At 42.4% G+C, this 12,456-nt stretch overlaps 3 protein-coding genes across 3 annotated transcripts; 2 read left to right on the top strand and 1 right to left on the bottom strand.

The window, feature by feature from the left end:
* The first annotated feature begins 262 nt into the window (after nt 1-262).
* On the top strand, nt 263-3,366 carry LOC106649927 (succinate dehydrogenase [ubiquinone] flavoprotein subunit, mitochondrial-like). The gene is made up of 9 exons (XM_014367656.2): nt 263-286; nt 364-1,222; nt 1,719-1,887; nt 1,970-2,165; nt 2,269-2,466; nt 2,528-2,722; nt 2,825-2,968; nt 3,057-3,167; nt 3,266-3,366. Exons 1-9 carry the CDS (start codon nt 263-265, stop codon nt 3,350-3,352), a joined length of 1,983 nt encoding a protein of 660 aa, XP_014223142.1. The 3' UTR covers nt 3,353-3,366.
* A 1,874-nt stretch (nt 3,367-5,240) lies between these two features.
* On the top strand, nt 5,241-12,089 carry LOC106650104 (succinate dehydrogenase [ubiquinone] flavoprotein subunit, mitochondrial). Its single transcript, XM_014367905.2, has 7 exons — nt 5,241-5,303; nt 6,647-7,073; nt 9,183-9,581; nt 9,656-9,991; nt 10,068-10,439; nt 10,508-10,812; nt 10,983-12,089. The coding sequence occupies exons 1-7, from the start codon at nt 5,241-5,243 to the stop codon at nt 11,067-11,069; spliced, it is 1,989 nt and encodes a 662-aa protein (XP_014223391.1). The 3' UTR covers nt 11,070-12,089.
* On the bottom strand, nt 7,866-9,171 carry LOC111694179 (cation channel sperm-associated protein 2-like). The gene has a single exon (XM_023461195.1). The coding sequence runs from the start codon at nt 8,322-8,324 to the stop codon at nt 8,124-8,126; it is 201 nt and encodes a 66-aa protein (XP_023316963.1). The 5' UTR covers nt 8,325-9,171; the 3' UTR covers nt 7,866-8,123.
* Nucleotides 12,090-12,456: the final 367 nt, after the last annotated feature.

Raw genomic sequence — 12,456 nt, 5'->3', positions numbered from 1 at the left:
CAAAAAAAGTATAATTACAAGCTCACACAATTCATCGTTTATTAATGATAATAAGATGTATTTTTGCATGTGCAATAAACAATGCTTGTATTTGTATACAAGAACCAAATTAAACACATTGACTCCAACCTACTTCACTTCATTCGTTGGTAAACTATATTAATAATCCTTAAGAATCCTAACCCTGATACATGTATTTAATGTTTATGTCATAACAAGTGTAAAGGAGTAAGAATTATTTATTGTCATACCAAAGATTATTATGCACGGTTTAACTGGATTTAAGGTGAGTGAAACGAAAGCTCCTATGCGTACTGACCGAGATAAAAGTAAAGAGCTCTATCCATCCATCTTCCTCCGTAGAAATATATAAGCAAAGCTGCCTCAGCGGCAGAAACGAAACTCGTGCGTCTCGTTCACGCGAATCTGAGCGGCGCCGAGAGATCGCGATGCAAAGTCACCGAGCGAGTCCACTCCAAGTGCAGCCACACGATCGTCGAGCACTGCTACGACGCGGTGATCGTGGGGGGCGGTGGCGCGGGTCTGCGCGCCGCTCTGGGCCTCGGCGAGCAGGGCTACCGCGTCGCAGTGGTGAGCAAGCTCTTCCCCACGAGGTCGCACACGGTGGCCGCTCAGGGCGGCATCAACGCGGCCCTCGGCAGCATGTGCGCCGACCACTGGCTCTGGCACATGTACGACACGATCAAGGCCGGCGACTGGCTCTGCGACCAGGACGCCGTGCACCTGCTGGCGCGCGAGGCCCCCGAGGCCGTGCACGAGCTCGATCGCACGGGCTGCCCGTTCAGCAGGAGCTCCGAGGGCAAGATCTACCAGCGGGCCTTCGGCGGCCAGTCGACCTGCTTCGGCGAGGGCCCCAAGGCCTGGCGCACCTGCAGCATCGGCGATCGCACGGGTCACGCGATCCTCAACAGCCTCTACGGGCGCAGTCTGCGCCACGATCACGTGCACTACTTCGTCGAGTACTTTGGCCTGGACCTGCTGATGGTCGACGGGCGCTGCAGGGGCCTCATGGCCTGGGAGATAGAGACCGGCAGGATGCACCGGTTTCGGGCGCATCACACGGTGCTGGCGACCGGGGGAGCGGGTCGCTGCTATCAGTCGTGCAGTGCGGCGCACACGTGCACCGGCGACGGCATGGCCATGGCCACGAGGGCGGCTCTGCCTCTGCAAGACATGGAATTCGTTCAGTTTCATCCGACCGGTAACGTATAATACGCAGCATGCTTATTGTATAACGCGGCGCCAGAGCCACTCGTGCTTTGTATAAAATTACATATCACGAGGCAGCCGCACACGACAATAAGGCCTCGCGCACAGCCAATTACACAGCCGGAGCACACCGGCTGAATCTCTTAAGCGAGAGATAAAATGCTTAGTTAGCATACAACGTAATAACTTGATTCAAAGCTCGCGTGCGATTTCTCCCATACGCACCGTTAACTTTATAAACCTGTGCTAGGCGCGCGCGATACAAAAGTCGCCGTAGCGTGTCAAGACGCCACTACACTGCGTTTTATTCATTTTGCGTTCTCTCTCTCGCTTCTCTGCTTGGCGTGCGTATTCGCGCACGGACTCGTGGGAGTGAAAAAAATGAGCGAGCAATTACGCTTCCGCGTCTCGCTCTCTATCCCTTTTTTCGCTCGAAAACGACGACAACGAGGACAAACAAAAGCAAAAAGATACATCTACATTATAAGGTATCTACGGTAGCGGCGTGCTCGTAACGGAAGGCGTGCGCTGCGAGGGCGGCCTGCTCGTCAATTCCTGCGGCGAGCTCTTCATGGAGAGGTACGCACCCAAAGATCGGGATCTGGCTCCTCGCGATCTCGTCTCCCGTGCCATAGCTCAGGAAATCTGCGAGGGCAGGTAAAAATATAAAAAAATTTATAAAATTAATTAGATTTGCCGCGAGAGATGTCGTTTTCTATACGTCCTACACATTGTGCAGAGGCTGCGGACCGAACAAAGATCACGTTCTGCTGAAAACGAGTCACATACCCAAAGAGAGGATAAAAAAGGAGCTGGCCGGCGTCGCGGAGATCTGCCGATTGTTCGCCGGTATCGACATCGGCAAGCAGCCGCTGCCCGTCGTGCCCACTGTACATTTCAATATGGGCGGCGTGCCGACAAACGTCCGAGGCCAAGTACGTATAGCATTGACGTACGACTCGAAAAAACTCGATGGATATGGGGGCAACTTTTTGCCATTGGTATATAATATCGGGCAATAAAGTATAAAATAAACAGGTATTGACGCGCGAAAATGAACAAGATCTACCGGTCGAGGGTTTATGGGCGGCCAGTGAAACGGCCTGCGCCTCGGTACACGGGGCCAATCGTCTCGCTGCCAACGGCCTACTCGAGCTCGTGGTTTTCGGCAAAGCCGTCGCCGACAACATTGCCCGGATCATAGAGCCTTGCGCCCAGCAGTGCGAAATTCCAGACGTGAGCTTTTTTCTAATTTTAAATGATGAAAATACCGATGTGGATTTATCGCGGTCGCCAGGATCTGGGCCAAGAATCGATCGATCGCTTGGACGCTCTGCGCTGCCGCGAGGGCAGCCTGACGGTGGCGTATCTGCGCGAACGCATGCAGCGCACCATGCACAGCTACTGCTCGGTCTATCGCAGCTGTCGAGTCCTGCGGCAAGGCTGTGGCGCCATGTCGAAGTTCTACTCGTGCGAGATGCTGCAAGCAGACGTGAGACAATGTTACGCGAAAGGCGCCACGTAACTGTATTATTGCGTAGTGCGCGTGGAAAGGGCAGTTTTTTCTTCCTCTCTTCCTTTTCTATGCAATCAGGTGCAAGATCGGTCGCTCGTTTGGAACACCCAGCTGGTGGAGGCGTTGGAATTGCAAAACTTGGCTGCTTGCGCGCTCCAGACGGTTTACGCGGCCGAGGCCCGTAAAGAGTCGAGGGGGGCTCACACCACGGCAGATTATCCCGTAACTTTTCTCGCCTATTATCTTGTATTACGCGCGTCTAATTTTTTTTCTCTTTCTCTCTTTTTCTCGTATTCTCAACGTTACTAAGGATCGAATCGACGAGTACGATTACTCGAGGCCGATCGAGGGACAGACCAGGAAGCCGCTGGAGTGTCACTGGCGCAAACACACGCTCACGTGGATCGACAAGAACGATTCGGTAATACATTCGCCGTAATAAATTTTTAATTCATGCGTCTGTTGTCGTAAACGTCTTGCAGACACTCGTCATCGATCATTAAATCCAATGTAATATAGGTTTGCATTTCTTATCGTCCGGTGATCGACGAGACACTCGACGAGTCGGAGGCTCGACACGTACCACCGGCGCTCAGATCGTACTGAGGCGTGTCAAGTACGACGCGTGTGTATGCATGCGCTCATAACAACAACAACAGCAACAAGAAAGGAGAGGAAGAAGATGAAGAAGAAGGAGAATCGAAGAATTGAAACGAGGCCACCGTCGTCGCCGCTTGTGCCGCGCGTCAATCAAACTGATATTATTATACATTTTAAAATCGCCTTAGCCATGTAAAACCATTATAAGCGTCGCACTTATTGAATAGGTGTGCGTGCATGTATGTATTTGTGCAACCGCAAGAGAGAGATCTGTAATCGATTGCTGCGTAAAAATCGATCGAGTCGATGCACCTTATTTGTATTGATAATAAATTTTCTATATATGAGAGCTTCTCACCGTCGTCATTTTTCCAATAATTAGAGGCGCGCGGATAGCGTATAAAAAAACGTTCGATTTTCCCTCCCGAGCGTGCCATAACGGTACTCGCCACACTTAAATTTCTACAAATGCGCTTTTTAGCCGTGTACGCGAAAACAAGTTTTCAATATGGGAAGAAATAGCCTTTGCTGGATGAATTTTTATGGCCATCGAGAGATTTTCATTTATAAATTATATGCGCGCGATCGCGTCTTTACAGCGAGAGCGAGGCATCTATATTCAAAAGCCAAGTGCGAATAGCCGCTCTCATCTGCATATTTGTGCACTTGAATTTTCCATTGATTCTTCCGCTCGAACTAGGCCTTGATCGCTCATATAGAGTTAAATTCATACGCGAGACGAAAATCGCACGGGGAATTTTCCTTACGAATATCGATCTCACATTTTAACGTTTTCCACTATAAAATTTAATAATGTACGTTTAAAATTATTTTGTTATTCAAAGGTCAGTATTATTTTCAATCAACGATAACAATTATCTTCGCCAGACGCGACTCTTCCATAAGAAACATAAAACGAGTCGAGAAGAAAAGATAAAAAAAAATCAATCCAAATCTCGCGCCAAGCGTATCTCGCTCGCTCGTTGAGCTGTCACGTGTCACAAGAGGCGTCGTTACTTTCGTCGCGTTGTCGCCCACGCAAGAGATGCCAGAGCCGCACTAAACGTCAAAAACTTTATAATCTATCCCTAAGAGATGAAAGTCAAGTAAGGCCAAAGTCATGGCTAGATTTTTCATAAAATGAATAATTTTCTCGTTCTCGCGAGAGTTACCAATCTGCTCCATCGGTAGCACTGCTGTACCTACTGACGCCCGTGCACCCACACAATTGCAACAACGTGTCACACATGCGCACACGTGTAGGTCAGCTGCGGTGCGAGAGCAAAGAAAGATCGCGAATACGACTCGGCGTGACATATATATTACAAACAAACTGAAAAGATGATCGTATGATATGCTCCAAAAGTTGTATTTTAATACGCACGACAGTAGCTACTCGATGTATCACATGTATACCTATACAGCATAGCGGACCAATGGGTGTATGCGCCGGCGTCGAAGCCGCTGTATTACGTATGCGCGCACCGCTACTGTCGCCAACTGCGTCAATTTTTCTCGCTTCAACTGTATATCTGTATATATGTACATCAGGATATAGCAGAAAGATCTGGTCGTCGGTGCGGGCCAATAAGCTATATACGTGTGAGCAGCACATTATAATCGACGACGACGACGACTAGTCGCGCGCGCGCTTCCTCGTACCCGAATCTCTCTGTCTCTCATCGTTCGCCGTGCGAGAAGTGCGCGAGGTGAAGATAGCAGGTCGTGGTTACTCTCTTTGCTTCTTGTGATATACGTGAATTGTTTCATCCTTCAGTCGGTGCAGTCCGTCTGTAGGCAGTAATCTCTTCTGATCGAGTGCAGCACAACAACTCGACGCGTGCGAGTTCGACTCTCTCTTTCTCCCTCGTCGAAGAGCTGAGAAACTAGCAACATGAGTGGAATGTTGAAGCTATCGAGCGCCCTGACCAAGGGTCTCGCCAACCCATCGGCACTGGTATGTCTATACGTCTAATTACGCCTTTGCTTCCTTCGCTTAGTTGTCACACTTATCTGCGCTTCATGCTAACAATTTATTATGTAATTCGATCGTTTATCTTTGGGGATAGTGCTCTTTTTTTCTTTCTTTTCCTCGTCGTCTAGCTAACAACTATTGTACGATTCAGAGACTCACGAGTCGCACACTCAACGTTACGTAAGGTTCATTCGCTTTGCAGACAATATGTACATAGATATTCTCTTTCAACGGCATTAGTATCGTATTGTTTTTACATTTTTTTTTCTCTTCGCCGTCTAGCCATCGAGCAGACGTGCCGAGAGCTTCTTGACATCGACCCCTTGATAAGTCAAACATGTATAGTTCACGGACTCGAAAACTACACTGCTCATCACTTATGAGATTGTTTATATCTAAGCCGTTGGATCCTTTTTCCACACGCTTTCGGCTAAACCAGAATCTTGGCGTATGTTGCCTCGTTTTTGTACGTCTGACCGCGGTAGTACTTCGAGCTCACTTCGTAAAGTAGATTTTTTTTTCATGAACAATGCCTTATGTTGGAACATCTGATAAGTTGCAATTTTGCATGCAATCGCACAATACATGCTCAATATTTTGATGAATTTAGATGTTTATGTAATGATAAATATATCTATACAAAAGAACATCATAATGCATCATCATTGTTTGACAACATGTGATTGCAAAATTTCACCATTTTGCAGTTATAGACCAATGTATGTCTCTTTCTTTGACTTTTACTTTGTTATTGACCTTGAATAAAACTATTTAATGAAAATTTCAGTAAAAAACGGTTTTTTTCACTCTTGTGCAATAATGTGTAAGAATCTGTAAGACGTACATAAGTTGAAAAAAAATCAATACAAAGCTCATATTGTTTAATTTAATTGATTAAAGTATGTTAATAAAACAGTTACCATTAATTATTAACGGGTATATTTACTTTTTTTGTATTTAAATAACGGTATAGAGTAATTCATTAGTGAGTTGCAATGGACAACAATAGATATATCTAAATACACAACTATAAAAATTTAAAATAATACACAAAATATTTTAAATATAGTTTAAAATAAGATATTAGTATTAACTACACTACTTTAAGATGAAATCAATTTGTTGATGCAATCATCGTAAACTTGAGTGCAACATCTTCTTTTAAAGTATCGAAAGAGATAATGTTATATGAAAATTGATTTAAAATTAATGAATAAGATAACATCACATTGAAGCAATGCTTGTCAAAGTGGTTTATATATTTTTGTACAAATAACTTACTTATGAAATTATTACTTATTAAATTTAAAAAATTTCTGTTTAAGAACAAAGTTGGCCTACCGGCTATTACTCAACGGCTTCTGCATTACACACCAAGCAGTAGCTTTACCAAAGTAACTGATGGAATCTCTACCAATTACCCAGTTGTTGATCATACCTACGATGCAGTGGTTGTTGGTGCTGGTGGTGCTGGTCTCAGAGCAGCATATGGTCTGGTTGAAGAAGGTTTCAAAACAGCTGTTATTACAAAATTATTTCCTACAAGATCGCATACAGTTGCTGCTCAAGGTGGTATCAATGCAGCTCTGGGAAATATGGAGGAAGATCAGTGGCAATGGCACATGTATGATACTGTCAAAGGTTCTGACTGGCTAGGAGATCAAGATGCCATTCATTACATGACAAGAGAAGCACCAAAAGCTGTTATTGAATTAGAGAATTGTGGGATGCCATTCAGTAGAACTTCAGAGGGTAAGTCAATCAAATGTTATATAAATAGCTGTCATCAATTTTAGTAGTTGATGGAATTATAGCATAACACTGATTGGTTCTAATACATGAGAATATAAAAAAAAATGTATGATTGCACACTCTTATAACCTAATAATTTAAAGGGAAAAATTGAAAAGCGTAGTTAAAGGTATTTTCTGATCTAATTTTTCAGCTACTTAAATCAAATTAGAGTTAGACTGCCTGTCAATGTAGCAATTTGCTATTTACATAAACGTTATTTAAGAAATTTTTAAACACAGAAATTTGAATACAAATATTTATTAATTAAATCTATCAGCATCGCTTATGGAAGAGTATACTGCTGTTGTAGCGGTATCCGAATCGCTCTTAGTGTCCTTATAATTGGCCTTATACAAAAAAAAATAAATTAAATCAAAACATGAAGTTTTACCTGATAAAAATGTTACTTTATAAACTTTTAAAAATTATAAAGGCAAGAAATAGTAGTGTGAGGACAACCTTTGACCGTTTCTTATTCGTTTCTTTTCGTTTGACCTCAGCTTTATGTTTTGAAACACGACCAGTAGACTTTTTAGTTTGATGATTGTTACTATTGTCGCCGATTTTTCTATTTTTCAACCTTTTTACAGTATTTGCAGCTATAATATAAGGTTGCTTCTGTTCATCTGTCATATTCTTCCACCTTTCTCCACAAATTTGAAAAATGTTCCGGCTCACCCCTGAATTAGGATAATCCTGCTGATGTTGGAACAAACTTACTTAGCTTCAAATTGAAATAATACAATTTTAATTTTTTCTGATGCTTTGTTTACCTGTTTGAAATCATGTACAAAGTTTACAAAGGCATTAGCGCTTTTCCATTTGGTTTTTTCTGTCGGAGTTGTATCCGCAGCATCTGGATTTTGAGACGTCGTCGATGGTCTAGATTAAATTCTAGATTATTCACAAGGAAAAATGCAGTATTTGAACCGTCCGTATAATTTATTGTTCACCCCGCGAATGAATTGTTTTTAACCAAAAAATAGTCATCTATTCTGCTCGCGAAACTTACGGGTCTGTCTTTGGCGCTTTTTTGCCGTCTGTCTCAGCTTTACTCGGTTCTCCGGTCTGCTGACTTTGCCGATTTTCCTCGACAGCATCAACTTCGTCTATCCGCGCTCTATCATCGTCGAACTGATCGTCCCGATCATCTCGATCATCCCGATCGTCTTGCTCGTCTCCGATCTCTTTGAGCTCGTCCACGTCCATTGCCAACTTGTGTACTCGGTTAATTAATAATAATAATTATAAAAAAAGGGACGCGAAATTTGTCAACTGATATCGATCGTTAACCCGTCTATTAAAAGATGAGCCGCATTTTCCGATGCTCCTTGCGATGACGCGCAAAAAATTTTGTCCTTGTAAAGAGGTTTTTTATTTTGATGAGAACGAAAGTGAAAAAAAGAAAATACGAAGTTGATAGCGCGGAGCGAAATATGTTGTCAAGCATTGATTTTGTTTTTTTTTTCATCTCCCTGTGTCACCACTCGGTGTATTTTCGCTCTGAGGCGAGTTCGAAAAGTGAAGTTAGTCGTGTGTGTTTATTATAACCGCACAAAAGTATTGTACACGTTCACACGCGTGGATGCCTCCTCGCATACGCTTATTATCAGTAGTTAGTATCATTGTGATGATTATTCATCTAATTGAGACATGTCAGGGGAAAGAATCAAGCAGCGGATTGAGAAGGATGCAAAGGAAAAAAAATGTTTTGATACGTTGATGCGGGGATCAGGATTAAATTGGATGTGTGATGCTGCGTGAAAGGGAACGAGAGTAGCGAATCAGTCAGCCGATCCAAAAGAAGCCTGTGAACGTGTGTAGCTTTCTTGAACCGATCCGGCTTCTTTTTATTCATTTTTATTCGCGCTCTCCTCTTATGGCCTTTTTCGATTAAGTGGCTCTATAAGATATATTTTTGGATTTATTAGTGAGATATTGTGCTACAATAAATGTACAAGAAGATATTATGTTGCAAGTTGGCTTCGATAAAAAGTGGCCGTTAACGGCCAAGTTCAAGGTCCAAATCAATCGAGGACTAACAATTACAATTTTTTTTTTGTTCAGGCAAAATCTATCAACGCGCCTTCGGTGGACAGTCGCTGAAATTCGGCAAGGGTGGTCAGGCGCATCGATGCTGCTGCGTAGCCGATCGTACGGGTCACTCGCTCCTGCACACCCTGTACGGTCAGTCGCTGAGCTACGACTGCAACTACTTCGTCGAGTACTTCGCTCTGGATCTGTTGATGGAGGATGGCGAGTGTCGCGGCGTGATCGCCCTCTGCCTCGAGGACGGTACTCTGCATCGCTTCCGCGCCAAGAACACCGTGCTGGCTACCGGTGGCTACGGTCGCGCCTACTTCTCGTGCACGTCGGCGCACACCTGCACCGGCGACGGTACCGCTATGGTCAGCAGGGCCGGACTACCCAATCAAGATCTCGAGTTTATCCAGTTCCATCCTACTGGTATGTATACTTGTGATCGAGAATCGGACGATTTGTTTTTGTTTTCAAAAATTAATTATTTTTCGGGTTTACAGGAATCTACGGCGCCGGTTGCTTGATTACTGAAGGCAGTCGAGGTGAGGGTGGTTACTTGGTAAACAGCGAGGGTGAACGTTTCATGGAGCGTTACGCTCCAGTGGCTAAAGATCTTGCCTCGCGAGACGTCGTCTCGCGATCAATGACCATCGAGATCCGCGAAGGTAGAGGTGTTGGACCCGAGAAGGATCACATTTACTTGCAGCTCCACCATCTTCCCCCAGAGCAGTTGGCCGCCAGGCTCCCAGGTATCTCCGAGACAGCTATGATCTTTGCTGGTGTCGATGTAACTCGTGAGCCCATCCCCGTTTTGCCGACGGTGCATTACAACATGGGTAAGTTTGACTCTCGCTTTCTTCTCGACTGAGCTTCCTTAACGACAGCTTCAAATTATTCTCTTCCGTCTTTCAGGTGGCATCCCTACAAATTACCGGGGACAAGTTCTCACGAGGAAGAATTGCGAAGACGTTGTTGTGCCTGGTCTCTATGCCTGCGGTGAATCGGCCTGTGCCTCTGTGCACGGTGCTAATCGTCTCGGTGCCAACTCGCTTCTCGATCTCGTTGTTTTCGGTCGCGCCTGCGCCAAAACCATCGCCGAAGAAAACAAGCCCGGCGAGAGCATCGGCTGCTTGTCGCAGAACGCTGGTGAGGAGTCAGTGGCGAATCTTGACAAGGTTCGCTTTGCTAAAGGCAACATCTCGACAGCCGAATTGAGATTGCAAATGCAAAAGACTATGCAGACTCATGCTGCAGTATTCAGACAGGCCGACACTCTCCAAGAAGGTAAGTCGAAGAGAGATATGCGATTGATTATAACGATGAATTTTCATTTCTTTCTACGTTCTTATCAGGTTGCAAGAAGATGACTGATCTGTACAAAAAATTGGACGACATCAAGACAACTGACAAGTCGATGATCTGGAATTCTGATTTGATTGAAACTTTGGAATTGCAAAATCTCATGATCAACGCCATGCAGACCATCTACGCAGCCGAGAATCGCAAAGAAAGTCGTGGTGCTCATGCACGAGAAGACTTCAAAGACCGTATTGATGAGTACGATTACAGTAAGCCTATTGAAGGTCAAACAGCTAAACCCGAAGAACAACACTGGAGGAAGCACACTCTTACCGATTGCGACCCACAGACAGGCGAGGTACGAATTACGTTCCTTATTTCTATTCATTCAGTGGAAATATACAAAAGCGACTATATAATATTAACGTTTAATTACGCTGTATTGATTTTGATTGTTTATTCAATTCACAATTGATTAGCTCGACTATTTTTATATTTGAAATCATTAACTGTCATCTTTTGTTTCAGGTCAATATTCACTACAGACCAGTCATCGACAAAACTCTTGACGAGAAGGAATGCAACACAGTACCACCTGCAATTCGTTCCTATTAAACTCATTAACCAAGGAAACTATTTTAGATAGTTTTTATCCACTTGAGGTTTACTTGGTGAATAAATCTGACAACATCTTTCAACCTTGAAAAATCGTTCTGAAGAATTACACGTACAATCAAAGTAAAAGATCACAACTTTTCCTCCCTAGTTAAAAGAATTAAAACGACAAAGTTAGTTAAGAATTCAAACTTGATAAAATTTGTTTTTTGATGTACCAAAGTACAAGATTCTTACACTTCTATAATCACTTTCTTTTTATGTAAAAAACACTTGAAGAACGTGATAGTTTTTATCGAAAAAAGTTTAAAATTATTAAAAAAAAAAAAAAAAGATTTTTGGTACAGGATGAATAAAATCTATTGCAAGACTTAGCCTTAGAAAAAATAGCTATTCTTACAATGTAAGCAAGACCTTCAACGACATTTAATTTATTATGGACTTACAATATATTATTATTGTGGGGCTATTTTTTAATCAAGGTTGTTGTGCAGTAGAACTCAGCTTAATTTGTTCGAAAACGACGATGAAAAATTTTTCATTATGAAGCGGCATTATACTTAAAAATCCGCAAGAATGCGTTAAACGCGACTTTCGAAGATAACATCAATCATTTAAATAGTTAAGATGTCTCTTCGCTATAAAACATTTTTTATTGTCACGAAAGAGTTGCTACAGTTGTAAATAAAATTGAAAATACCTTTTGTAAAGCGAAAATTCTCTTTTGTGTGTAAAAGTCAATGTAAGATTTGTTAAAAGGTGAATGTTTGCAGTGTACATTTGTCCATTACTATCATTAAAGTTACTGATTTGATTATTTTTTATTCGAAAAATATATGAACACTGATCATGATCATTTTGATTACTGTTTCTGTGAACATTATTGAAAAAATACGAAAAATATCAAATATGCATAATAAATCATGGTTAGTTTTACTGTATGGGCAGAATGTAGTGTATGGTACACAAGAGTATGAACTTGAATACCTAAGAATAAATACGTTAATATACACCTTTGAATCCTGCTGTTTATGTGTTTTATTTAACCTTAATATTGTTTCGCAATTTTTCAAGGATAAAAAAAGAACAAAAGGTAAATATTTTATATAGACAAGTATCATTTATTGAGACAAAAATTTAAGGGCTATAAAGAAACCTTGTATACATATTTCTTTTACGGTAATAAAAATTACAATCGAAGTAACGTTTTTTTTCGAAAGCATCAAGAGCTTTTTGTTTATGAAAAAGAAATTAAATTTTTCACCTAAACAAAAAATGTAAATTATCCTAATTGTGGACAATTTTGACGCACATAAAAAATGTTCTCTTTTGACACATCAACCATAATTGTATTATAACCAGAATTCAAACCGAGCTTTTTGCTTTG

The sequence above is a fragment of the Trichogramma pretiosum genome, unplaced genomic scaffold (assembly GCF_000599845.2).
Source record: "Trichogramma pretiosum strain Unisexual culture from Peru unplaced genomic scaffold, Tpre_2.0 scaffold15, whole genome shotgun sequence".
Lineage (NCBI taxonomy): Eukaryota > Metazoa > Arthropoda > Insecta > Hymenoptera > Trichogrammatidae > Trichogramma > Trichogramma pretiosum.
This window is presented reverse-complemented; position numbering and strand designations above follow the sequence as displayed.